General features: G+C 44.9%; 1 protein-coding gene across 2 annotated transcripts in view; it reads left to right on the top strand.

Moving 5' to 3' along the window:
• The window catches only part of CPAMD8 (C3 and PZP like alpha-2-macroglobulin domain containing 8), a 424223-nt gene that overhangs the window by 98411 nt on the left and 301491 nt on the right, over positions 1 to 24321 (top strand). For both annotated transcript variants that reach the window (XM_073592930.1, XM_073592923.1), the window contains exons 7-8: positions 10460 to 10514; positions 13213 to 13326. In XM_073592930.1, coding sequence (XP_073449031.1) covers positions 10460 to 10514; positions 13213 to 13326 — 169 coding nt within the window. The remainder of the gene's footprint in view (positions 1 to 10459; positions 10515 to 13212; positions 13327 to 24321) is intronic.

Genomic DNA, 24321 nt, shown 5'->3' with positions numbered 1-24321 from the left:
GGTATTTAATAAATATGCCTTGCCTTTATCCCCAGTGACCCACTCCAGATAATTTTGTAAAGGGCCTACATGCTAAGACCTGACCTTTTTTTAGTATTAATATATTTGAAGAATTTTTGGGGATTTGTCCTTCTGTCTTTTGTAATCTGTTGTTCCTGTTGCATTTTTGCGTCCTTTATTTCCTTTTAACATATTCTGTTATATTCTTTGTAACATTTAAACGATGATAGTGGTGTTCCTTTATTTTCATATTTTTTAAAAGCTCTTTTTATATTATTCTATTTATAGTTTTTTTAACTTTTGAATGTGAGCCACATAGGTTTTAATTTTAGCCTTTTAAAAGTATTGCCTGTGGAAATATACTTTGCAGTGTGTTCACATACAATCGCTTTGAAGAAATGTGTTCATCCATGCCAATATTCCCTCCCAGTCTAAGTCTTGGGGAGCAGCCCTCATCCTTGGAAATTTTGCTCTCTTAAAGTTAAAATCGACTTATGGGAAAATTTTTTTCCCATAATCATACTTACCTAGGTGGATGTAGCATTGGATCGATGCTGCATCTGTCCCCCGCTGCACTGCACTGAGAACCTAGCGATCGCCAATGGCTTGGTTCTCTCAGCTCCCCGAGTGGAGAGCTATTGCCTGTCAGTCAGCAGCTCCCCGAGCGCAGAGCGGCTGCCTGTCAGTCAGCAGCTCTCCTGCTCTGCTCCTCCACACTCATTGGAGTGCTGAGCTGTGGAGGGGCGGGGAGCAGCTGTCTCAGCGGCTTGCAGAGACAGCCATCAGTCCAAGCACCTGGCGGATCCAGACTCCCAGACTCGGGATGACGCGGTGCCTGGACTGATCTGTGTGATGTCAGCAGAGCGCGGACTTCAGACCTCTCTCTGCTGAAAACGGGTCACAGGAGTGCAAAACGGATTGAACTCCTGTGGCCCTTAGGAAAAGCCCAGCCAAACAAGCTCAAGCTGCACTTCTCCTTTAAGTGTTTTTATCTTTCCCGTATTTGTTTTTTTTTTTTAATCAAAACTTGTTTATTAATAAATGTCTCATATGATACATACAATCACTGCAGTATGAAAATAAAAAGACAGTACATACAGAATATATCCTTTTTTGAGCATCCATTATTAGCTGAGCAATAATAGAAGTGCAGATAGTGAATTTTTCTCTTTTACACCCCCCCCTAAAAAACATCAACCAGCACTTTCAACCCATTATAATAAATCCGCAGTAGACATTTCTTCAGCTAACGGATAAGACATTAAGGCAGAGTCTAATGCATAACCTTTGAACGTGATTTAACCTGTGTTTCCTACCTCTCCTTCTCTCATCCCCCCCCCCCCCGACATCAACTGTCAACCTCTACAGAAGGAGCCTGTCTAAATACCAGTTGTGGAGGGGCAAGACTAGGGTCATCCAGCCATGGCTGCCAAATGAGATCAAATTTTTTTGCAGCCTTCCTGTGGCTGTAGGCCAAGTGCTCCCTGAGTAAAGAATTTATGCAAGCAATCCACTGTTTCCCTGTGGGGACCGTGGGTGCCATCCAGTACCTTGCTAAAAGTTTCCTGGCCAAATACATCAACCTAGTGATCATATAGTACATTCCTTTCAGATATATTTCCTCATCAATTGCCCCGAGCAAGTACATCAGGGGGTTCAGGGGAACAGGAATCTGCGCTAGTCTGGTGATGCATCTGATGCATTGAGACACCTCCAGTCAATATCGAGTTTCGGGCACCTCCAGAGTAAATGTATAAAGTGCCCCTGGTATACTTTGCATTTTGGACACAGGGGGTATTCTCTACTTCCCCAGCTATGGCGTTGTATTGGTGTTCTATAGGTTCTGTGTAAGATAAATAATTATGACAGTTTATGAGAGGCTGAAACAGATACCGCAGGTATTGACTCCAGGGCCATGCCCCATTGGTCCCCATCTATAACTCCAATATCTTCCACCCACTTGCTTCTGCATTTGACAGAGGCATGATTCTGGACAGAGGACAGCAATTCTGCATATATCCTAGATATAAGTCCCTTCCGGGTCTCGGCCCGGAGGACGTCCATCAGCAGAGGAGATGATGACACCGCTAAAGAGTGGGTCTGTTGCTGTGTCCACAGGGCGTGTGCAAGTTGGAGGTATTTGTAGAAGCCCCTTGGGGCTAATTGGAATTCCTTACATAACTGTTCATACGTTTTCAGCACTGTCCCTTCATATAGCTGTGGAAAAAAATAGATCCCCCTCTCTCTCCAGGGGGAGAACCCCTGTAATTCCTGAAGTTCTGAATATTTAGGTTATTCCACAATGGGGTAAAGGGCAATGGGCCTTTAAGTGCCTGAGCTTTCGGAAATTCCTGCCACGCTTTCCTAAGGAGAATGCTTGTGGGGGTTGAGTGTGGTATACTAAGCAAGTCCATTTCCATATGGGAGGCTGCTTTCAATGTGGGGTTGGACATGGTGACCAGGTTAATTACGGGGTTGTCTCCTGCATCCTCTCCCCACCCTCCCAGCTGTTGGATTTCTGAGGCTATGAAATACATTTTGGAATGTGGTACAGCTAGTCCTCCCTTATCCTTTCCATATTGTAGGGTGGTTAAGCTAATCCTGGCTTTTTTTTTTTTCCATATCAGATCTCGCATTAGAGAATCAATGCATTTGAACCATTTGTTTGAAATCCACATAGGTGGGCATCAAAATTGATTCGGACCAATTTATGGTAAAGCCCAAGAATCCGCCGATATCAGTTATAATCCCCATCACTGTCTGCAGAGAGTCAGTGCTGTTGCCCAAATAGATAAGTGCGTCGTCCGCATACAGGGATATTTTATCTTACAGCAAGCCTCTGCGAAACCCTACAACCCCTGGTGCATTGTGGATCAAAACGGCTAGAGGCTCTACTGCCAAAGCAAACAGCAATGGGGATAACAGGCACCCCTGCCGGGTGCCTGTGTGAAGATCAAAGGCTCCCATATGTGTTTATTGCTTACAGCTAACATTAAGACTGGGTTCACACTTTTTGAGGAGCCACTCGCAGCAGGGGGTCCGGTGTGTTCCTGTTCTCTGTTACAGGGGCAAATCCGGTCCAAGTCTTTGCCTAAATTTGAACCTGAAACAGCACCCTTCTGCAGAGCACTCTGCGGCCGCCCCAGGGGTGTGTGAACTGGCTCCATTGAGAACCGGCCACACTCTCCTGTCATGTGAATTGGATGTGGGGAAACTCGCATCCAATTTGCGTAAGTGTGAACCCAACCTAAATGAAATCATGTTATGGCCATTGCTACCCAGTTGTTCTTTTATATGAACATAAGTAATAAGCTCTGCATGTATATGAGCAGTCAGGGAATATATCTTAGTGTATTGTCACCTATTGCAATCCTATTTCATATAGCCAAGCAAGCCTAGCCTACTTGTATGTAGCTGCCCGAGAATGCCATGTTCACTGGCCAGAAAGTACAGGAGGCTGAATAAAGGAAGAACAAAAGAGTGCCTGTTGTTCTATCTGCAGTGTATGACTAAGAATGGTGTCTCGCAGGAGCGTTGTCAGTCAGACATGCAGATGGGTCAGTTCAGGCATCAGGCAGAGGCATGGTCAGCAAACAGGCAAAGAATGGGTCCAAGCAGCAGACAGAAACATGGTCAATAAACAGGCAAGGGTCAGTACAAGCGGCAGGCAGAGCCAACAGTCTACTGGTGTGGTGCTAAACAGGAACACAATTGCTGGCTTCACTAGGCTGATGACACTGGGACTTGTGCAGAGGTGATCAGAACACTGTTGCTAGCTTACACTGGTCAGGTGACACTGTGACTGGTTTGGCGGTTGTAAGGAACACTGTTGCTGGCACACATTGGTCTGTTGACACTGTGATGGTGATCAGGAAAACTGTTGCTAGCTGGTCTAGTGTGGCAATGAAGAACACAGAACAAGATTCAAGCTAAACTGATCTGGTGACACTGTGACTAGCTGCAGTGCACTATTAGGGCTCATGCACACGTGAGGTTGGAAGGCGGTAAAACCCAGCGATTGAGCCACAGTTTGGACCCACATGTAGCCTTAAGTGATATTAAAGGTCTAGTGTTGGTATTAGTGGTCTTCTTTCAACCACCTTTGTCCTCTCATTTGCTAATTCTCAATTTAATTTTAGGTCTTAGTCAAGGTGTATTTCCTCCAGTCAGACCTCTGATGTCACTGTGGGATCTGAATTTAGTGCTTTCTGTACTGCAGAAACCACTGTTTGGAAATATTCAGGAAATTCAAATATTTGTGTCCTTTTTTCGGCCATCACCTCGATGTGGCAAATTTCGCAGTTGGTGGCCTTGTCTTTCCAGCTTCCATTTTTAGTTTTGCACAGGACAAAGGGGTTCTTTGTCCAAGACTTTTTTTTTTGCTGAAGGTATTGTGTGCTTTTCATCTTAATGGGCATATCATCCTTCCTTTTCTCTGTGCCTGACAGACACATCCAAAATAAATATCTTTTCATTGCTTTGATGTCATTTGTAGTCGTGGGGTGTAGAAGCCATGCAATATTTAAGCAACCCTCTTGCACAATATCTAGAGATGGATTAGACAGACCATTGTTCTGGTGTTCCGTCAGAATTGGCGACCCATCAGATTAGGTAACTGAAGTGACGTTCCATCAGCTGCGCATGCGTCCACCGCTACCAGGTTTCCTAATCTGACCGAACATCTGCAGTCAGAAGAAGGCAGCTGACATCTTACTACACCCTGTGAATTTCACAGTAATTTTAGCAATAAACTGAACGTATATAAATAAATATAGTGTATTGACATTTGTGATGCTGTTTGGATGTTTCATTTTGAAAGGCTAAAGGTTTAGCACTGAGCAGTGCGAGGTGTACCAACATGGCCTCCGCCATCTTCCCACTGCTGGCGTCCAGCTTCTTTCAAAATCTAACATGAAAACAGCATCACAGATGTCAATATACTATATTTATTTATATACGCTCACTTTATTGGTAAAATTACTGTGAACCCCCCATCGCACACACTCCCGAATAGACTACTTTTTTGTTAACAATCATACACTCAAACTTACACGAACAGCCCAAATACCCCCTATCTCGTGGTCGGATCACGCCCCTATTCTACTAGAGCTGGAACTAGATAACCCCAACCGTAAATCCTATAACTGGAGGCTTAACACATTTCTTCTTCAACATCTCCCCTCCCAAGTTGAACTACATACCACCCTAAAACACTACTTCATAGAAAATACCACTCCGGATATATCGCCGACCACCCTCTGGGAAGCCCATAAGGCGGTTCTGCGCAGTAAATGTATAGCTTTATCTTCCGCAATGAAGAAAGACTCCCTAGCTGCAAAGACAAAAACTGAACAGGATCTTAGATTGTTTGAACGTAAACTCCAAATTACCCCCTCCATACCCATCCTTCGGAAGGTTATTAGCCTTCGCTCAATTTTAAAGGAATTCGCCCTAGGCCAGGTAGAAAAAGCATTGACAAGACTGAAGCAATTATTCTACGACAAGGGAAACAAAGCGCACTCCCTCTTAGCTAACAAACTGCGTGACATATTTCACATGCAGACACCACATCAGATCAAAAACACGTCGGGGCATATAGTCTCCCACCCTAAAGAGATTGCTCATGTCTTTGCAGACTTCTATAAACACTTATACAGTAACCCAGATATACCTAGCAATCCCCCTTCGCCAGACTTGTCCCACAAAATGCGAGAATACTTGCAGTGGAATTCCCCACTTAACACCCTCTGACCTGTTGACATTGAACACACAGATTACAGATGAGGAAATAGAAATGACCGTTAAGTCCCTCCCATCTCACAAAGCCCCAGGACCGGACAGATTCCCATATGAATACTACAAGACGTTTCTTCCCATATTGCTTCCACATATGCGCAAGGTCTTTCATGCCTTTCTTCACGACGCCTCCATACTCCCAGACATGCAGCGTTCTTTTATCACTTTAATTCCTAAACCGGACAAAGATCCTTCCCTCTGCGCAAGTTATAGACCCATCGCATTACTGAATTCTGACCTTAAAATTTTCACCAAACTACTCTCCAACCGCCTAAATCAGATTCTTCCCTCCTTGGTCCATAAAGACCAGGTGGGGTTTGTCCCTCTGCGACAGGCCGGCAACAATACCAGAAAGGTTATAGATCTAGTGGAGGTAGCGAATAGAGAACACCAGGCGGCCTTGCTGCTAGGTTTAGACGCAGAAAAAGCGTTTGATCGCTTGGGATGGCCTTTTCTCTTTGCCAGTTTACAATTCATGGGATTTCGGGGCCCCTTCTTACAAGCTATCAGACACTTATACACCTGCCCATCATCCCAAGTCAGGACCCCCTCTGCACTATCCCCGGTATTTTCAGTGGCGAATGGGACCAGACAGGGGTGCCCACTTTTGCCCCTGCTATTTGCACTTTGCGTTGAACCCCTTGCCGCATCCATCAGGAGTAATCCGGATATACGGGGAATATCGGTTAGAGGAAGGGAATTTAAAATTTCCCTCTTCGCGGACGATATCATACTCACATTAACTCAACCTCACATTACTCTCCCGATTTTGCAAGCAGAACTGGACCGCTTTCGTGCTCTCTCAGGGTATAAGATAAACGCATCAAAATCGGAGGCCCTTCCAATCAATATCCCTCCCACGGAGATCTCACTCTTAAAATCCAACTTTCCATTCACATGGAAAACGACTTCCCTGAAGTATTTGGGTACATTTATTACACCTAAATTCAATACTCTATACCAAGAAAATTTTCCACCACTGTTCCGATCTATAAGATCCTCACTGACTCAATGGAAAAAATACCACATCTCTCTACTAGGTCGAATAGCTTCGATAAAAATGACTATTCTCCCGAGGCTTCTTTACCTCTTTCAAACACTACCCATACCAATCCCGACTGCCCAACTGAAAAAACTCCAATCCGACCTACTTCATTATACATGGAATTACAAAAGACACAGGGTTCCGAGATCGGTGCTGATGGCGTCTCGCAATGAGGAGGGACTAGCAGTAGCCTCCTAGTACACCCACAAATCTTACAATAAATGGACCGAAATTGAAAAATTATGGCTTGCTCCCATACATCCAAATAATTTGCTGTGGAGCGCAAATGCGGACGTAGCCCCTGAACGTATGCTGGGTCCCATGTCCCATTTGAGACGGACGTGGCGCACTCTGGCTCCCAAACATGAACTCTCATCAGATAAATCGCTTCTGACCTCTTTCATCTGTAACCCCAAAGTGCCAGACAGTCTAACTTACCAAATGTCACATCCTTGGACGTCCCAGAATTTGTTCCACTTTGGGAACCTGGTGGACCCCAGGACTAGGAAACTATTGCCATTCGCCGAACTACAAAACAAACATGACCTCCCCAGACAGGCATTTTACGGGTATTTACAAATTCGGCACTATGCACTTACTATAACACCCACCCTACAATTTTCACCACCATCACCGTTTGAAACCACAATTCTGGCAGGTAACAACCAGAAAGGGCTTATATCGAGCATATACAGGATCCTGAACGTCTTCTCTGAGGGCGGCCGGGGTAAACACTTGTATATGACTAAATGGGAGGGGATCCTCGGTGAGAAACTCCCTATCTCACAATGGCAGATCATATGGAATCAAACAGCAAAGAGCTCACTATGTTCTTTATACAAAGAAAACTCTTATAAAATCCTCATGCTGTGGTACATGACTCCAGATGTTCTCCATGCCATTTTTCCCAATAGTTCCGATAGATGCTGGAGATGCCAGGGAGCAAGGGGCACCTTCATACATATATACTGGAGCTGCCCACTGTTAACTCCTTACTGGTCCACAGTCCAACAATTACTAGCTCGCCTCCTAGACACGCAGGTCCAGGCGTCCCCAAAATTCTTCCTATTGGGCCTATCGCCACTTAAACTTCCCACTCCATATAAAAAGCTGATACGCCACATACTAACAACGGCAAGATGCCTTATAGCATTACACTGGAAACGTTCTTCCCCCCTTCTGTTGAGGATCTATATGCTAGAATAAAGGATATAGAGGTGATGGAGAAGATGACGGCCAGACTACAAGATAGACCGGAAGCACATAACAGGGTCTGGGAGCTATGGCACCTCCGGGAGGACCCACCATGACCAGGTAACACCACCATTGATATATCTACTATACCCCCCCCTCTACCTTCCTCTCTTTCTGCTACCCCCTTCTACTCTCCTATACTATGTAAACCTGTGACTTATATAGTTACAGATAACTAAGTTCTGATTCTGCAATCACATTAAAGTTATAAACTTGCCAATAGATATATTAAATGACAGACGATGACACTCAGTTGGCATTTTGCAAAGTTTTATTATTGGAACATAGCAATTGAATACCAGCACTGTATACAAAAAAACCTGCATTTTTGTACTACTGTTACACTTACCATTTGTTAATGCATAATGTACTGCAAAAACAAAATAATAATAAAAAATGTTATTTGAAGAAAAAAAAAAAATGACTGTGAAATTTAAGACGTAGCTGGGTTGTAGTAAGATGTCCACTGCCGCTTCTTCTGACTGCAGGTGTTCTGTCAGATTAGCAAACCTGGTAGCAGTTGACACATGATGCGCAGCTGATGGAACGTCACTTCCGTTACCTAACCTGATCAGAACACCTGCTTATGTTATCAAACATCAGTCCCCTCCTTTTCCTATTACTTGACTTGAGCAGTTAGCACATCTTGAACTTTTCTTCATCAGGTGTCTGTCTCCCACATTTTCAAGGCAGCCACCTGGTTGTCAGTTGACACATCCACTAAATTTTATGAAGTTGATGTTGCTACAGCCACAAATGCTTGGAAAGCCAGAAATGTTAGTGGAAATGTTGAGGGATTGAGCATGAATGCTGCTGCTAACTTGTCAGTGGTACACTGATAATGTAATTACAAAGGAATCTAAGTGCAAACAATTATTAATTAGCAATGAAACAATCAATAAAGTGCAAATGATAAGAAGTGCAAATAATCTGTGCTAAAAAAAGTGTTTAGTGCAAGAAAAAACACCTACCATGCATCCATAAAGTGAAAAAAATTTAAAAGCATAAGAATTCAAAAAAGTCCATTCAAAAAAATCACATAAAGTCCAAAGGGCAGCTGGGACAAATCCTCTACTGCTGCTCCCAAATCCTTTCTAAAATGTTACACAATCATGCATAGGGTTTGTATGAGGGAGCTGAAGGAAAATCTCCAAAAGGTAAAAACTTTTAAAATTGCTTATTTTTTAAAAACATCTCAGAACACTCACATGTTACAAGTGTCAACCTGACACTAGGGAATAAGCGATTCATATTAATGTGTGCCAATAACCTCCCGCTGCAGTGAAGAAGCCGTGAGTGCAGACCCAGCAAGCGTGATGATCCCAGCGTCCTAGAACCGCTCTACTAGTTTCGTCATACAACGTCCTCACTGAGCAGTAGGACACTAAAATCAGCACGCCAACTTTATAATAAGATCTGTCTGATCCCTAAAATATTACAGATATTATTTCAGCAATATGCATAATCATGACATGAAAAAAAACTGTATAAACATGTTTTTAAATGTGCAAATATTTATCGCATATCTCACTCTCTCTAATATCTATATGCATTATCCACCTAATATCTATACTGTGAATTCTCCCTATTCTGAATGCGACTGCGGGATCCATGAATGAACAATGATCTCCGCACAAGCATGAGGGATTATAAGTGTGTCTTCAAATGACAAGACACAGCTATCCCTATATTAAACATCAGTAATGGGCTATTCGCTATTCTACACTCATTTGATGAAGACCCACTCAAACACAGTAATTAAAGGTAAGGAGGGGTATCACAATTGCAATAAACTAAATGAATACCATTTTCTTGGAAACAAATCAGAACAAGAATGACACAATGCTGCAACAATGTATTTACCCATTTCTACAACTTGGCTATCTGTATATGTTTAAATATATGCTTATCAAAAATTAGTCAGAAAACAGTTTAGGTCAGGGTTTTCATTTCTCAATAATTTCCCAGTGCCCTTTTTTACTTTGGCTACATTTTCACCCCACCTGCAAGATAAACAAGTCTTAGGAATACTAAACTATTTTTATACTTCACATAAGAAATTACACCCATAAAGGACTACCCTGGCTTCCCAGTGCAATATTCATGTAAAATAACTTATAGTATGGAGATAATTATGTGTGATAGTAAACTGCCCTTAAACCCAAAATTGAATAATGGTACAATTTAAAAAAGAAAATATTTAGAATTTGTTTCAGTTGGGAAATATTTTTGGAGATACAAAAAACATATAAACTCATATTTAAAACAATGATTACATGATATTTCCTGTAACTCTATTTTTTACCAGAGGAATCTGAAAAACAATAACTATACTATGTTTTATAGTGTTTCTTTTCTTTTTAGGATCCAAGAGGATCTAGGATAATACAGTGGACAGACCTGAGTCCAGTTTGCTGTGGTAAGTTGTTGACCTTGAAATTTAGGGCCAGTTCACACCACATGCAGTCCAGTGCGTTTTTTTTTCTGGAAAGTAGGTTATATGGTTTTCAATTGCATAGTTCACACCAGTGCTTGCGTTCCAGTTCCAGAAAAAAAAGTAGAACATGCTGCATTTTTCCTGCACTGAACTGTATTGGAACGCTGTAAAACGCATCCAAAACGCACTGGAATGCACGGGAACACACCAAAAACACACTGGAACACACATGTCCTTATTTAGGGCCAGTGCGGATAGTTTTATGGCATTTTTAAAAAAAATGTTTTTATTAGTAATGGCGGCGATCTGCAATTTTTATCGGGACTGCAACGTTATGGCGGACACATTGGACACTTTTGACACTATTTTGGGACCATTGTCATTTATACAGTGATCAGTGCTATAAAAATGCACTGATTACTGTGTAAATGACACTGGCAGTGAAGGGGTTAACCACTAGGGGGCGATGAAGAGGTTAAGTGTGTCCTAGGGAGTGATCCTAACTGGGGGGAATGGGCTTCAAGTCACATGACAGCGATCACTGCTCCCGATGATGACTGTCTTTATACACATGCATTTATGTATGTCCTGTGCGTATGCACACATAAATCTTCACGTGATATACACCAGTATTTTTTCTACACAAATAAACTTAAACACACAATTTTTTATTCTACACCAATCTGTCTACTGCCTCATTCAAAGTCCCATTCGGCCCCCCCCCTTCTTTCTTGAACTCGGGATGGAGGCACAGCCCCATGCCTCACTCAAAGTCCCAAACTTTTCCATTGCAACCTTTACCAGGGATGGAGGCAGTCGACAGTTGCAGGCAGTTATCCCCTGCCAGCTCGGTTTGGGGTTTACCTGTGTGTGTCAGTGCAGCTTAATGGTCCACACACACATTTTTTTTTGCAACTACATGTTGTTCAAATTCTGGGCGCACTGCATACAATCCAGCATGGTGGTTAGTTTCTGGGCCGTGGTTTGTTCTTTTCCCGGAGCTGCGATGCGCTCTGCGTGCCCTCCCCATCCCCTCCAATCCGCCCCTTTTGGGCTTGGTTTGGTGTGGGGGATTGGGCAGGTGCTCACATCACATCGGCGCCACGCATCGCTCCCGCACATGACGTCACCAGTCGGCGTCATTGTGCGGGCGCGCATTCTTCCATCCTTCGCCGACCCAGCTGGACGCAGTGCCGTCAGTCGTGGGCGGGTCCTCACCGCCCAGGCTGGGGCTCCGCCCCACGCATCGTCGGCCTATAGCGTGACGTTGGTGGCAATCACCAACGCAGGCGGGACACTTATCAGGCGTCGCCTCGGGCGCAGTCCTCTCTCCCACACAAGTGCAGACGCCACAGCGCTGGTTAGCTCTTGTTCCAAGCACATCCAAGGTAACACTCTACAACTTCATTATTACTTCCCTGCTCCCTTTACTCTTAAGTCTTAGTATCCTTGATTATCTCAATGGATCTATTTATCCATTTCAGATACTTTTTCTACCACCCTCATTTATTGTTGGTTATATTGTGGAGGAGATGGTTGCGCTCTGAGGATGATGCCGGTGTACGCCTGTCTTGGGTTGGATTGCTTGCCACCTCAGCTCCAGGGGAGGGAATTTTTCCTTTGCCCAGTCCTTGCCCTATACCACAGCTTGGTCACATCGTGAGTACCCAGAAACTGACACATTGTCCTTTCTGGCTGTGCTTCTTTCTATTTTTTGATGGTTTCATACCTTGTTATTTCAGAAATCCTGTAGCATCAGCCCCTGAAGAGTATTCACAGAAACGCGTCGGGCACCATGGATGCAGCCACTTTGCTTTAATAGGATCTTACTCTGATTAACTTTTTGATGCATCTTATATCATTTATTTTTTATACTCACCCTTTACATCATGTTGTTTTGTGCTTCCCAGTGTATATGTATTATCTTTATATTATATTTGTAACAGCTATTTATTGTTAGATATCACGATGACTGTCTTTATACACATGCATTTATGTAGGCTATGTCCTGTGCGTATGCACACGTAACCCTTTACATGTGATATACACCAGTATTTTTTCTACACAATAAACTTGAACACACAATTTTTTATTCTACCCCAATCTGTCTACTGCCTCATTCAAAGTCCAATTCGGCCCCCCCTTCTTTCTTGAACTCGGGATGGAGGCACAGCCCCATGCCTCACTCAAAGTCCGAAACTCTTCCATTGCACTGCTCCCGATGAAGAGAGCAGTGATCTCTGTCATGACACAAGCCAGAACGGGGAAATGCCTTGTTTACATAGGCACTTCCCTGTTCTGCGGCTCCGTGACACAATCCCTGGGAGACCGGCGGACATCGAGTCCGCCGGGCACGTGGGACCGGCGTCCCCTCTTAAAGGGGACGTACAGGTATGCCCATTTGCCCACCACTGCCATTGTGCCCGCGTATATCGGTGTGCAGCAGTCAGCAAGTGGTTAATATAGCTTGAACATAGCAAAGTAATGAATATTGTAAGGTAAGTGGATGTAGTAAGGTAGGTAAACATACTCTTTTAGTAAAAAAAGCAAAAACCCACAGTGTAATAATACAGTCGCACTTTTAAAAGATGAATACTGCTGCTTTACGTTGTGGGAATTTTTGTCAAACTTTGCTCTCCATGTTTAAGTGTGTCATTTTTCTTGTATCTCTGTCTTACAGGAATTGTTAACATGAGTTTTCCTCTTTCTGACCAACCTGTGTTCGGAGAGTGGCTGATATTTGCAGAAACACAAGGCCATATTTTTAATAAATCGTTTTCAGTACAGAAATATGGTGAGTGAAGAGTTAAAAACATTTACTCTGCTCTTTTGGTGGGCTAAGGGTGTTTGTATGCATATATGAATTGAATCCCTTACATCCATGTGGACTTAGAGTGATACTAAAGTCTTGTGTTTTTTTTGTATAAAAATAACAAACATGTTATACTTAATTGCTCTGTGTAATGGTTTTGCACAGAACAGCTCAGATCGTCTTCTCGGGTCCCTCTTCGGCACTCCTGGCTCCTCCTTCCTGCCCCCACAGCAAGCAGCTTGCTATGGGGGCACCCGAGCCGCTGCTCAGTGTGCCCATTCGTCCCCACCCCCTCTCTCCTCATTGGTTCACTGACTTTGATTGACTCAGCCAATCAGGAGAGAGAGTCCCGGACAGCCGAGTCCCTCATGCAACTTTGTTGGATCGAGATGGGCTCAGGTAAGTATTAGGGGGGGGCTGCTGCACACACAAGGTTTTTTATTTTAATGCATAGAATGCATTAAAGGGGAGCTCCACCCAAAAGGGAAAGCTCCACTTGTTTGATCCCCCCCCCCCCCCTGCTGCCACATTTGGCACCTTTTTCAGGGGGGGGGGGATACCTGTCAAAACCAGGTACCCGTTCCCAATTCCTGGTAATCGCGCGGCGATCTACGAAGTTTCCGGCCCCTCCTCCTTCGCCTCTGCTGCCTTCTTTGCGCATGTGCAGTAGGAAACAGGGTGTGAAGCCACAAGGCTTCACTTCCTGTTTCCCTTAGCGAAGATGCTAGCGCCTGCACCCGGAGCCGATGGACCGATTGGCTTGGTGTGCCGACATTGCGGAATCTCTGGACAGGTAAGTGTCTTTATTCTAAAAAATCAGCATCTACAGTATTTGTAACTGCCAACTTTAAAAAAAAAAAATTGTACAGGGTGAAACTCCTCTTTAAAATAAAAAAAACCTTATGACTTTACAACACTTTAATGCTGCTCTTCATGTCTTCGTGTCATATACTTAAAATTCATATCCAAAAAATTTAAAATGCTGCAACACATGAGTCCTCAGATGTGGTGGCTGCATGGGTTATGTTTTTTCTGGCTTTTTTGTGAACCAGCTAGTCCTAGACAACTCTCACTATATGTTATGTATGAAGGAACAGTGCTGTCACCCACAATTAAAGATGGTGGTATGACTACTTCTTCTGGTTGCCATAACATACCGGTAGGGGAGAGATGTGCTATCAGTGGTTATTGCGGAATACTTTGTATCTCTCTCTCTCTCTCTCTCTCTCTCTCTCTCTCTCTGTCTGACTAGTCTGTCAGAAAAGCCTAATTTTGACAGCAGCAGCTATTGCTACTGCTGTATTTACACAGCAACTCCTGGCTGTCACTTTGACAACTGGGAATTGCTGGCAAGTTGGGGAGGGGGATTGGCAACCCTGTGTACGTTGTTTAACCACTTGCCGTCCATGCTATAGCCGAATGACGGCCACAGTGCGGACCAGAATTTCCGGCCTCCCCTGTGCATGATCCCTACGCTCGCCCTAAGGGGCGCGCTGTGATCACCGAGTCACTGAGACTCGGGTGATCACCGATCTGAGTAAGGGACTGGTCCCGGCCCCTTACCATGTGTTTAGCTGTCAGCCAATGACAGCTGATCACATCATGTAAACAAAAGCTCGGTAATCGTTTTTTTTTTTCTCCTCACGCTGACAGTTCATCTGCAAGGGACATTGGTCCCGAAGAGGAAGAGGCAATTATGCCTTATCTGTGCACACCACTACCCCCTGCCAGTGCCATCTGCCATTGCCACCTGCCAGTGCCCACCAGTGCCACCTATCAATGCCCACAAGTGCCACCTATCAATGCCCACCAGTTGTTGCCACCCATCAGTGCCCATTACTGCCACCTGTCGGTGCCCATCAGAAAAATTACCTGTTTTAAAATTTTAGAACAAAATATTAAAAAAAAATGTATTTTAAATTCTGTCCCCTTTTCAATTGGCAGCACTGTTATCTTCTGTAAAATTCAATACAATATGGCAATCTGGAGGTGTTCTGTACACAGCTGGTGTACAGAACACCTCCAAAAAATGTAATTTTCGGTTTGTGTGATTGGCTCACTGATTTTTGCAGAAGTCTGCACTAACATACAAGTCAGATTTTAGGCACCCCCTGCAATAGAAATGTAAGTTTTGTTTTGATACTCTCCTAGGGTTAATCCCTTTTAAAAAATGCAGACACTGCAGCTTACCTCATTAGAACACAGAAAGTGCATTTGCCGATTATTAATGAACCAGACCCAGAATTCCTTCAGTCTGGAGAAATGAGTATTCCTTCAGTCTGGAGAAAAAAATACAGTGCCTTGAAAAAGTATTCACACCCCTTGACATTTTCCATATTTTGTCATGTTACAACCAAAAACGTAAATGTATTTTATTGGGATTTTATGTAATAGACCAACACAAAGTGGCAAATAATTGTGAAGTGGAAAGAAAATGATAAATGGCTTTCAAAATCGTTGTACAAATAAATATGTGAAAAGTGTGGTGTGCATTTGTAGACTAGTCCCCCTAAGTCAATACTTTGTAGAAATGGAAGGCTGACCACAGGTCAGCCTGATTTTGTAGGAGGAGTCGGGATGTATTTAAACCCGCCCTCCTTCCTCCTTGCCTGTCAACGATGTCTCTCGTATTTCAGGGGTGGCTCACGCATTCCTCGTTGGTTCCGTCGGCACTTCCGTTTTCGGTACTTCCGGTTTTCGTTCAGCCAGATGGCAGCTCGGGTTGAGCTGCAGCAGGTTCATTTTTATTTCTCCAGGTGTTCACGCCTGAGGTCAATGTGGGTGGGGGTCCCGAGGGGATGCTGCCTGCCTTTTCACGCATAGGTCAGGTGACAGTTCCGATCAGTTGGGCAGCTCCCAGCCTCGGTCACCAGAGCCGGGTCCTCCACGCTCGGTAATCTTTATTTTTCATGTCATGTCCCCCCACTGCGGAGTGCGCTCCATCATCCGATTCCTCTCCACCCCCCCAAGTCATCCTCGGACAGTGTACCGCCGGGTCAGAGCACGGAGGGGGCGGAGCCACTCAGTCTGAGGACCTGCCGTATGTCAGGGGAGCGGGGCTTGTCCAGGCATGGGATGGATGAGGGTAGTGTGGGTTGGGCTCATAGGAGTGGTTGTAGGCATGGCTGGGGGGGCGGGTTAGTTGCGGTGCATTCTGACTGGGGTACAGATCCCTGCTCACCAGTCAGAAGTGTGGGCTGCGCGTGTCTGTGGGCTTGTAGTCTCGGAATAGCTACATTTCCCGTCATCCTCCTTGACACATGACGTCACGGCCCTTGTTTGACTCTCCATGGAAGCCGCACATGGCAGCCAAGGAGAGGGCTTTACTGCATTCATCACCCCGCTGGAGTGGCTAAGCTGGGTACTGGTACTGGGAGCTTGGATGGAGGAATCCCCTGCTGGGGGTACTGTATGCTGGCACCCAGTGCAGTTGGGGTTTAGACAGCTTTCTAGTACCAGCACCTTGGTTTCGACTGTAGGTTTGTCAGTTGAGTGGGTGCCCACGTTGCCCGTTTGAGTGCGTTTTGTCTAGTTGTTAGGAACTGGACATAAAATTGTTCATTGTTCAATCAGTTTTAACTTGGCTCTCAATGTCGCAGCTTTCGTATCTCATTCTCACTCACATTTTTCTCATGCGATGTTATGTTTCTCTTGTGATTTTTACATTCTCATGCGTTTTACGTTTCTCATGCGTGTTACGTTTCTCATGTGTTTTATGTTTCTCATGCATTTTTTACGTTCCTCATGCAATGACTCGTTTCTCATGCCGTTTTACATTTCCCATGCAATTTTACATTTCTCTTGCGAGTTTACGTTTCTCATGCGAGTTTACGTTTCTCATGCAGTGTCACATTTCTCATGCAATATCACGTTTTCATGCAATGTTATGTTTCTCATGCAATTTTTTCATGTCTCATGCGAGTTACGTTTCTCATACGATTTTACGTTTCTCATGCAATGTCATGTTTCTCATGCGGTTTTACATTTCTCGTGCGGTTTAACATTTCTCTTGCTATTTTACATTTCTCTTTCGATTCCACATTTCTCGTGCGGTTTACATTTCTCATGCGATTTTACGTTTCTCATGCAATGTCACATTTCTCATGCAATGTCACGTTTTTCATGCAATGTTATGTTTTTCATGCAATGTTATGTTTTTCATGCAATGTTATGTTTCTCGTGCGATTTTACGTTTCTCATGCAATGTCACGTTTTTCATGCAATGTTACGTTTCTCATGCGATTTTACGTTTCTCATGCAATGTCACGTTTCTCATGCTATGTCACGTTTCTCATGCAATGTCACGTTTCTCATGCTATGTCACGTTTCTCTTGCTATGTCACGTTTCTCTGCAATGTCACGTTTCTCATGCGATTTTACGTTTCTCATACGATTTTACGTTTCTCATGCAATGTCACGTGTCTCATGCGATTTTACATGTCTCATGCGAGTTTACGTTTCTCATGCCATTTTATGTGTCTCATGCAAATGTCATGTTTCTCATGCATTTTTACATTTCTCATGCGATATGTTTCTCATGCGATTTTACGTTTCTCATGCGATATTATATTTCTCATGCGATATTATATTTCTCATGCGATTGTTTACGTTTCTCATGCGATTTTTACGTTTCTCATGCAATGTCACGTTTCTTTTGCGATTTCACATTTCTCTTGCGATTTTACGTTTCTCATGCTATGTCATGTTTCTCTTGCGATTTTACGTTTCTTATGCGATTTTTCGTTTCTCGTGAGATTTTACATTTCTCATGCTAATTTTTTATTTCTCGCGCAGCTTCATTTCTCAGGCCGTGCGCGGTTCCCCGTGTCTTTCACTTATCTCACGTTGCTCATACAGTTTACGTGCTCGTACAACTACGCTTCTCATGTAGCCTCGGTTCTCATGCTACTCACGGTTCTTGTTCACTTCCGTTCTTTCACGCAGCTTACATTCCTGTCGCAGGTTACTTTTTTCAGTCTGCTCACGGTTCTCACACAGTTTATGTTCCTCACCCAATTGTGTGTTTTTCATTCAGTTTGTGGTTATTTTCACTATTTTGCTGGGTATCATTCATGTGTTTTCATCATTTTAGTTAAATTTCACGGTTAGTCTTGGCATTATCCACTGCAGTTACCTGTCTCGTTTCAGGTTCGCACGGATTGAGTTGGTCGTTTTTAATTGGCTTGTGCAGTGGCAAGTCTCCTCATCTGTGTTACATACATTACATCTCGGTTTCTGTTCAATAAGCTATCATTTACCTGACACGTTTTCAGGCTCATTGTGTTCACGTCACAAGTTCATACGTCATGACATCTCACTACTTGCATCACTTGCCTGACACGTCTTCAGGTTGTATAGGCCTGAGTTTACGTTTTAATTCGCCTGATGTGCCTCAGGTAACTCGGCTTGGCTAGTTTCTTGAGACTAGTACGTTTTCAGTCCAGCACAATATAAATTTCTTTAATTTCATTTAATTCATGAGTCAGGTTCATCTACACCTTAGGTCTCTCGGCTACACTCCACTGCAAGGTTACCGATCACGTTATGGGTGCCAAAGGATTGAGTTTTCGTTTCTAATTGGCTTGTACAGTAGCAAGTCCCCTCATCCGTTCGCTCATGACCACGTCACAAGTTCATACATCATGACATCTCACTACTCGCATCACTAGCCTGACACGTCTTCAGGTTGTATAGGCCTGAGTTACGTTTTTAATTTGCCTGGTACGTACATTCCTTTCATTGTCATTTCATACACAAGTCAGGTTCATATCTACACATTAGATCTCACGGCAACGCTCCTCTGCAGGGCTACTTATTACATTCTTGGGTTCCAAAAGGTTGAGACAATCGTTTTAATTGGCTGGTATAGTGGCAAGTCTCCTCATCCGTTTCTCACATGTCCTGTCACCAGTTTATAAGTCATCACATCACACTTCTTTTGTCTCTTGCCTGACACGTCTTCAGGTTGCATAGGCCTGAGTTTACATTTTTAATCTGCCTTACATGCCTCAGGTATCTCAGCCTTACTAGTTTCTGGAGACTGTCACATTTTCAGTCCTGCATTACAGTTACTTTGTCATTTAGTCTCGGTCACCTTTATATGAGTAGCGGTAAGGGAAGCAAGAGTTTTTCCTTTTTCTTAAGGTAGGTTGGGATTCATTTGGTTAACTTTTGTTGATGACAATGTTTGTTATCGTTTGCATAGGTCATCTCACTGGCAGCAGATATTGAAGACTTTGCCTCCATCCATCCGGCTTCGGTTAGGGGTTCTGTTGGCCTTCCAGGTTTTTCTGTCTCAGTGTCCTAGGTTCTGTTTGTTACATACACTCAATATCTACTTTCATGTTCGTGTTCATTGCCTTTTTGCCTCTCTCAGCTCAAGCTTTCCACAAGCTGGCACTCAGTCACAGTCCTAGACCGATTCATGGTGGCATCAGCAGAAGTACCCAGGGACGGGCCACTTTGCTTGTTCCTGGTACTCCCTTCTTCACTAGCGCAGTACATGAAACATCGCCATACCCTGCTACCATACCTAGGTTGGCCAATTTTTAGGATAGGTTCAGTTTCTGCTGCTTCTCTCCAAGGGGTCCATGTTTCTTTGTTTATTCCCTAGTCTTCAAGCATGCCTAGAAACATTTCTCTAATGTACTCCCCAGTGTGGGATCCATGCATCACCTTTGTATTCAGCTCCAATTGCTTTTTTGTCCATCCGCTGTCAATGAAGTGGCATGTAAGACTCATTAGTGACTCTGTTGGTCCTGACTAGCAGTCAGTCATGAATGAGAGTGAGTTGCCAGCATGCTCTGGTTGCAGCATAGCCTTTACTTTCTCAACTACCTTTTGGTGAATCTTTTCTAGCATTTCAGTTCGGTAATACTTTTCGTTCTTCAGTGGGCACCTTGGCTCAGCTATGGACATCAACCGCTGAAATCCAGTCAGACACCATTGTAAATGGCTGGTTATCTGTAACCATCATCTCTGTGATTGCTTTGTCCAGCTTTTGGGATCTTCCATCCAAATTTAGCCACTTAGCTTTTTTTCTGAAACATATTGTTTATTGTTTGGTGTGATTGTGTTATTTCACTTTGTGATTCAGTTTCTTTTCTCTGTGCTTCATTATATAATTCAACATGATGAACTCTTAGATGGGCCCTAAGGTTTGACGTATTTTTGTTTTTTGCAGTTGTCGAGCCTATACTCACATTGTTTGTGCATGTGTTGCACACTGCTGCTTTTCCTGGAGATTGTTGAGAAGAGAAATAGTCCCAGACCACACTTTTACTTTTTCTCTCTGCATCCATCTGCATTGAAATTTGAAACTGAAAGAGTAAGGTTAAAAATGCTGGCACCCTGCTGTGGGTGGCTTGCTGGCTGGACCCCTGCTGTGGGTGGGCTTGCTGGGTGGCACCCTGCTGTGGGTGGGCTTGCTGGGTGGCACCCTGCTGTGGGTGGCTTGCTGGGTGGCACCCTGCTGTGGGTGGCTTACTGGCTGGCACCCTGCTGTGGGTGGCTGGCTAGCACCCTGCTGTGGGTGGCTTGCTGGCTGGCACCCTGCTGTGGGTGGCTTGCTGGCTGGCACCCCGCTGCGGGTGGCTTGCTGGCTGGCTGGCTAGCACCCTGCTGTAGGTGGCTTGCTGGCTGGCTGCTGGCTGGCCTCTTGCTGTGGGTGGCTGCTGGCTGGCTGGCCTGACTACCACCTTGCTGTGAGTGGCTGCTGGCTGGCATCTTGCTGTGGGTGGGTGGGTGGGTGGCTGCTGGCTGGCCTGACTGGCACCTTGCTATGTGTGTGTGGCTGCTGGCTGGCCTGACACCTTGCTGTGGGTGGCTGCTGGCTGGCCTGGCTGGCACCTTGCTGTGGGTGGGTGGCTGCTGGCTGGCCTGGCTGGCACCTTGCTGTGGGTGGGTGGCTGCTGGCTGGCCTGGCTGGCACCTTGCTGTGGGTGGGTGGCTGCTGGCTGGCCTGGCTGGCACCTTGCTGTGGGTGGGTGGCTGCTGGCTGACTGGCACCCTGCTGTGGGTGGCTGGCTAGCACCCTGCTGTGGGTGGTTTGCTGGCTGGCTGGCCTCTTGCTGTGGGTGGGTGGGTGGCTGCTGGCTGGCCTGACTGGCATCTTGCTGTGTGTGTGGGTGGCTGTTGGCTGGCCTGACACCTTGCTGTGGGTGGCTGCTGGCTGGCACCTTTCTGTGGGTGAGTGGCTGCTGGTTGGTACCTTGCTGTGGGTGGGTGGCTGCTGGCTGGTTTGGCACCTCACTGTGGGTTGCTGCTGGCTGGCCTGGCTGGCATCTTGCTGTGGGTGGGTGGCTGCTGGCTGGCCTGGCTGGCACCTTGCTGTGGGTGGGTGGCTGCTGGCTGGCTGGCGCCCTGCTGTGGGTGGCTGGCTAGCACCCTGCTGTGGGTGGTTTGCTGGCTGGCTGGCCTCTTTCTGTGGGTGGTTGCTGGCTGGCTGTCCTGACTACTACCTTGCTGTGGGTGGCTGCTGGCTGGCCTGGCTGGCATCTCGCTGTGGGTGGGTGACTGCTGGCTGGCCTGACTGGCACCTTGCTGTGGGTGGGTGGCTGCTGGCTGGCCTGACACCTTGCTGTGGGTGGCTGCTGGTAGAGGTTGACCGATAGGGGATTTTCTCTGGCCAATGCCGATATTTAGAAATCGCGGCGGCCAATGGCCGATATATGATGCTGATTTTTTTGGGCCGATATATTAGGCCAATTTTTTTTTTTTCTTTTTTTTTTTCTTTTTTCCCTTCATCTCATAAAATCTAATGCCGCGTACACACGGTCGGACTTTTCGTCTACAAAAGTCCAACGGACGCTGACGGACTAAAGCTGGCTGGTAATCCGATCGTGTGTGGGCTTCTCCGGACTTTCAACGGACTTTTTTAGCCTCAAATCCGACGGACTTTAGATTTGAAGCATGCTTCAAATCTTTACGTCGTAACTACGACGGACCCCGAAGTCCGCTCGTCTGTATGCTAGTCCGACGGACAAAAAAACGACGCATGCTCATAAGCAAAAACTAAACGGAAGCACTCGGTCTAGTAAAACTAGTGTTCGTATTGTAGGTAGCACATTCATCACGCTGCAAAATCTGTGATCGTTGAATGCAGCGCATTTTATTTCTTCTTTACGAAGGCTCTAAAGAACGAAGGTGTTTTGCTGTTCATAATCAGAGTTCTCCCAAACTGATTTCTGGATTCTTTTTCTCTTTGATCTCATGAATGATATAGTATGCATTTTAAAAACAATGTTTCCATACTAATAATACTTTTTCCCCTTTTTTTTTTTTAGGTTTGTAAAGTTAACACAAAGAACCCATTATTATTTTTTTTTTTTATAGTGATTATTTTTTAGTTTTTAGATAAAGTTAACCCAAAGCACCGTTTTTGGTTACGTAAATTTTTGGATTTTCAAGACTTACCACTTGAACATTATTAACATTAGTAATGTATTTTTGGTGTGTTTTTTTTCAAACTCAATGAGATTGTTGTCCCTTGTTAATTTAACATTGTGTGTAAAATCAATGATTTCAAAGAAAAAACATAAAGTCTTTTGCTAAACTCAAAAAATGATCCATTTATTCATGGTCAAAATAAAATAAAGAGGAAGTCAACGCTGGAAAAAGTCGGTGTACCAGAAAATTGGGATCTTGCGGAGTCCATATAAGAGGGAGCACAATCTGGTCCAAGAATCCCAGAGATCAACAGCACCAGCAGATGATCTAGATGTCCCCAGACTGTGGTCCTACAACAGCCTGCGTCTTCTGTCAGACCAGACTGAACCCAGGTCATCATTTTCTTCTCTTCCCTGCAGCCTTTCCTCCACGCTGCCCTGCAGCCTTCCCTGTAGCCTTCTTTTGAGGCTGTGGCTCTGGTGTTTCAGTTGTGGCAGGAGGAGGAGGAGGAGGAGGAGGAGGAGGAGGAGGGGGGGCTGCCTCATGTAGTTGGGTGTTTTGTGTTAGCGTGCCCTGCAGCCCCTTATGGATTGTTTCCCCAAATAGGCGCTCACAAATGAGGCGCTGCTCCCTATTCATCTGAAGAAGCCTGCTGGCTAAGTAGCAGCCATAGGATTCTTCCGCTTCGGGGGGGCTCCTTAAAAAACGGGTGGCCTCTTGCATGAGGCGCAGGGATGCGTCCTGTGTGACCATCCCCTTCCTGGCCCTTTTTTTGGGAAGGTGGAGGGGAGGCACTTGGGATTCGGTCAGGCTCCTACTGGGCCCAGCCACCTCACTTGGCCCAGCCACCTCACTTGGCCCAGCCACCTCACTGGGAGCAGCCACCTCACTGGGAGCAGCCACCTCCTGCCTGACACTGGGCCCAGCCTCCTCCAGGATGATGGTGAATCCGGCCTCCTCCAGGCTGTCCATGGGCCTGGTCTCCTCCTGCCTGCCACTTTCCCCACATTCCTCCTGGATGGACTCATCCTGTGTATAAAAAAAGGACAATAGTTTGAGTATATTTTTTTGGGTTCATCAATGACACACAGTTTGCTTCTCATGAATAGCAAATTCAATGTGAATACTTCTCTTTAATAAAAGAGTCTAATCAGACACCCTAATTATTTCAAGCAGGTGCCAAACATATTTAGCCACTACTGTCAATTGATATGTATACACAATTTTGAGTGCCAAATTATTTTAGACAATTATAACATCCAGTTAACATCATTAATATTAGTACAGTAAATATTTGTTAAAATAATTTACCTGACTCCAGATGGTCATATCTGGTTCATCCAGGATGGAAGACCCAGCTTGCTCCTCATCAGCCTCTGCTGGGGTGGAGGGAAGGGTGGAGGGAAGGGTTGAAAGTGATGGCCTGGCTTCATTCTGGTCATCCAGAAAACGGAGTTGATTATAGTACCACAGCCTGGGTACATAAACATCATCTGCTGATGCTCCTGATCTCCTTGATTCCTGGATCTTCTTATGCTCCCTCTTATACATGTTCCTCAAGCCCCCAATTTTCTTGAGCAATGTCTCCAT

This window comes from Aquarana catesbeiana, linkage group LG01 (genome assembly GCF_042186555.1).
Source record: "Aquarana catesbeiana isolate 2022-GZ linkage group LG01, ASM4218655v1, whole genome shotgun sequence".
NCBI classification, from domain to species: Eukaryota; Metazoa; Chordata; class Amphibia; order Anura; family Ranidae; genus Aquarana; species Aquarana catesbeiana.
The sequence above is the reverse complement of the archived record's forward strand: the minus strand, read 5'-3'. Positions and strand labels throughout refer to the sequence as shown.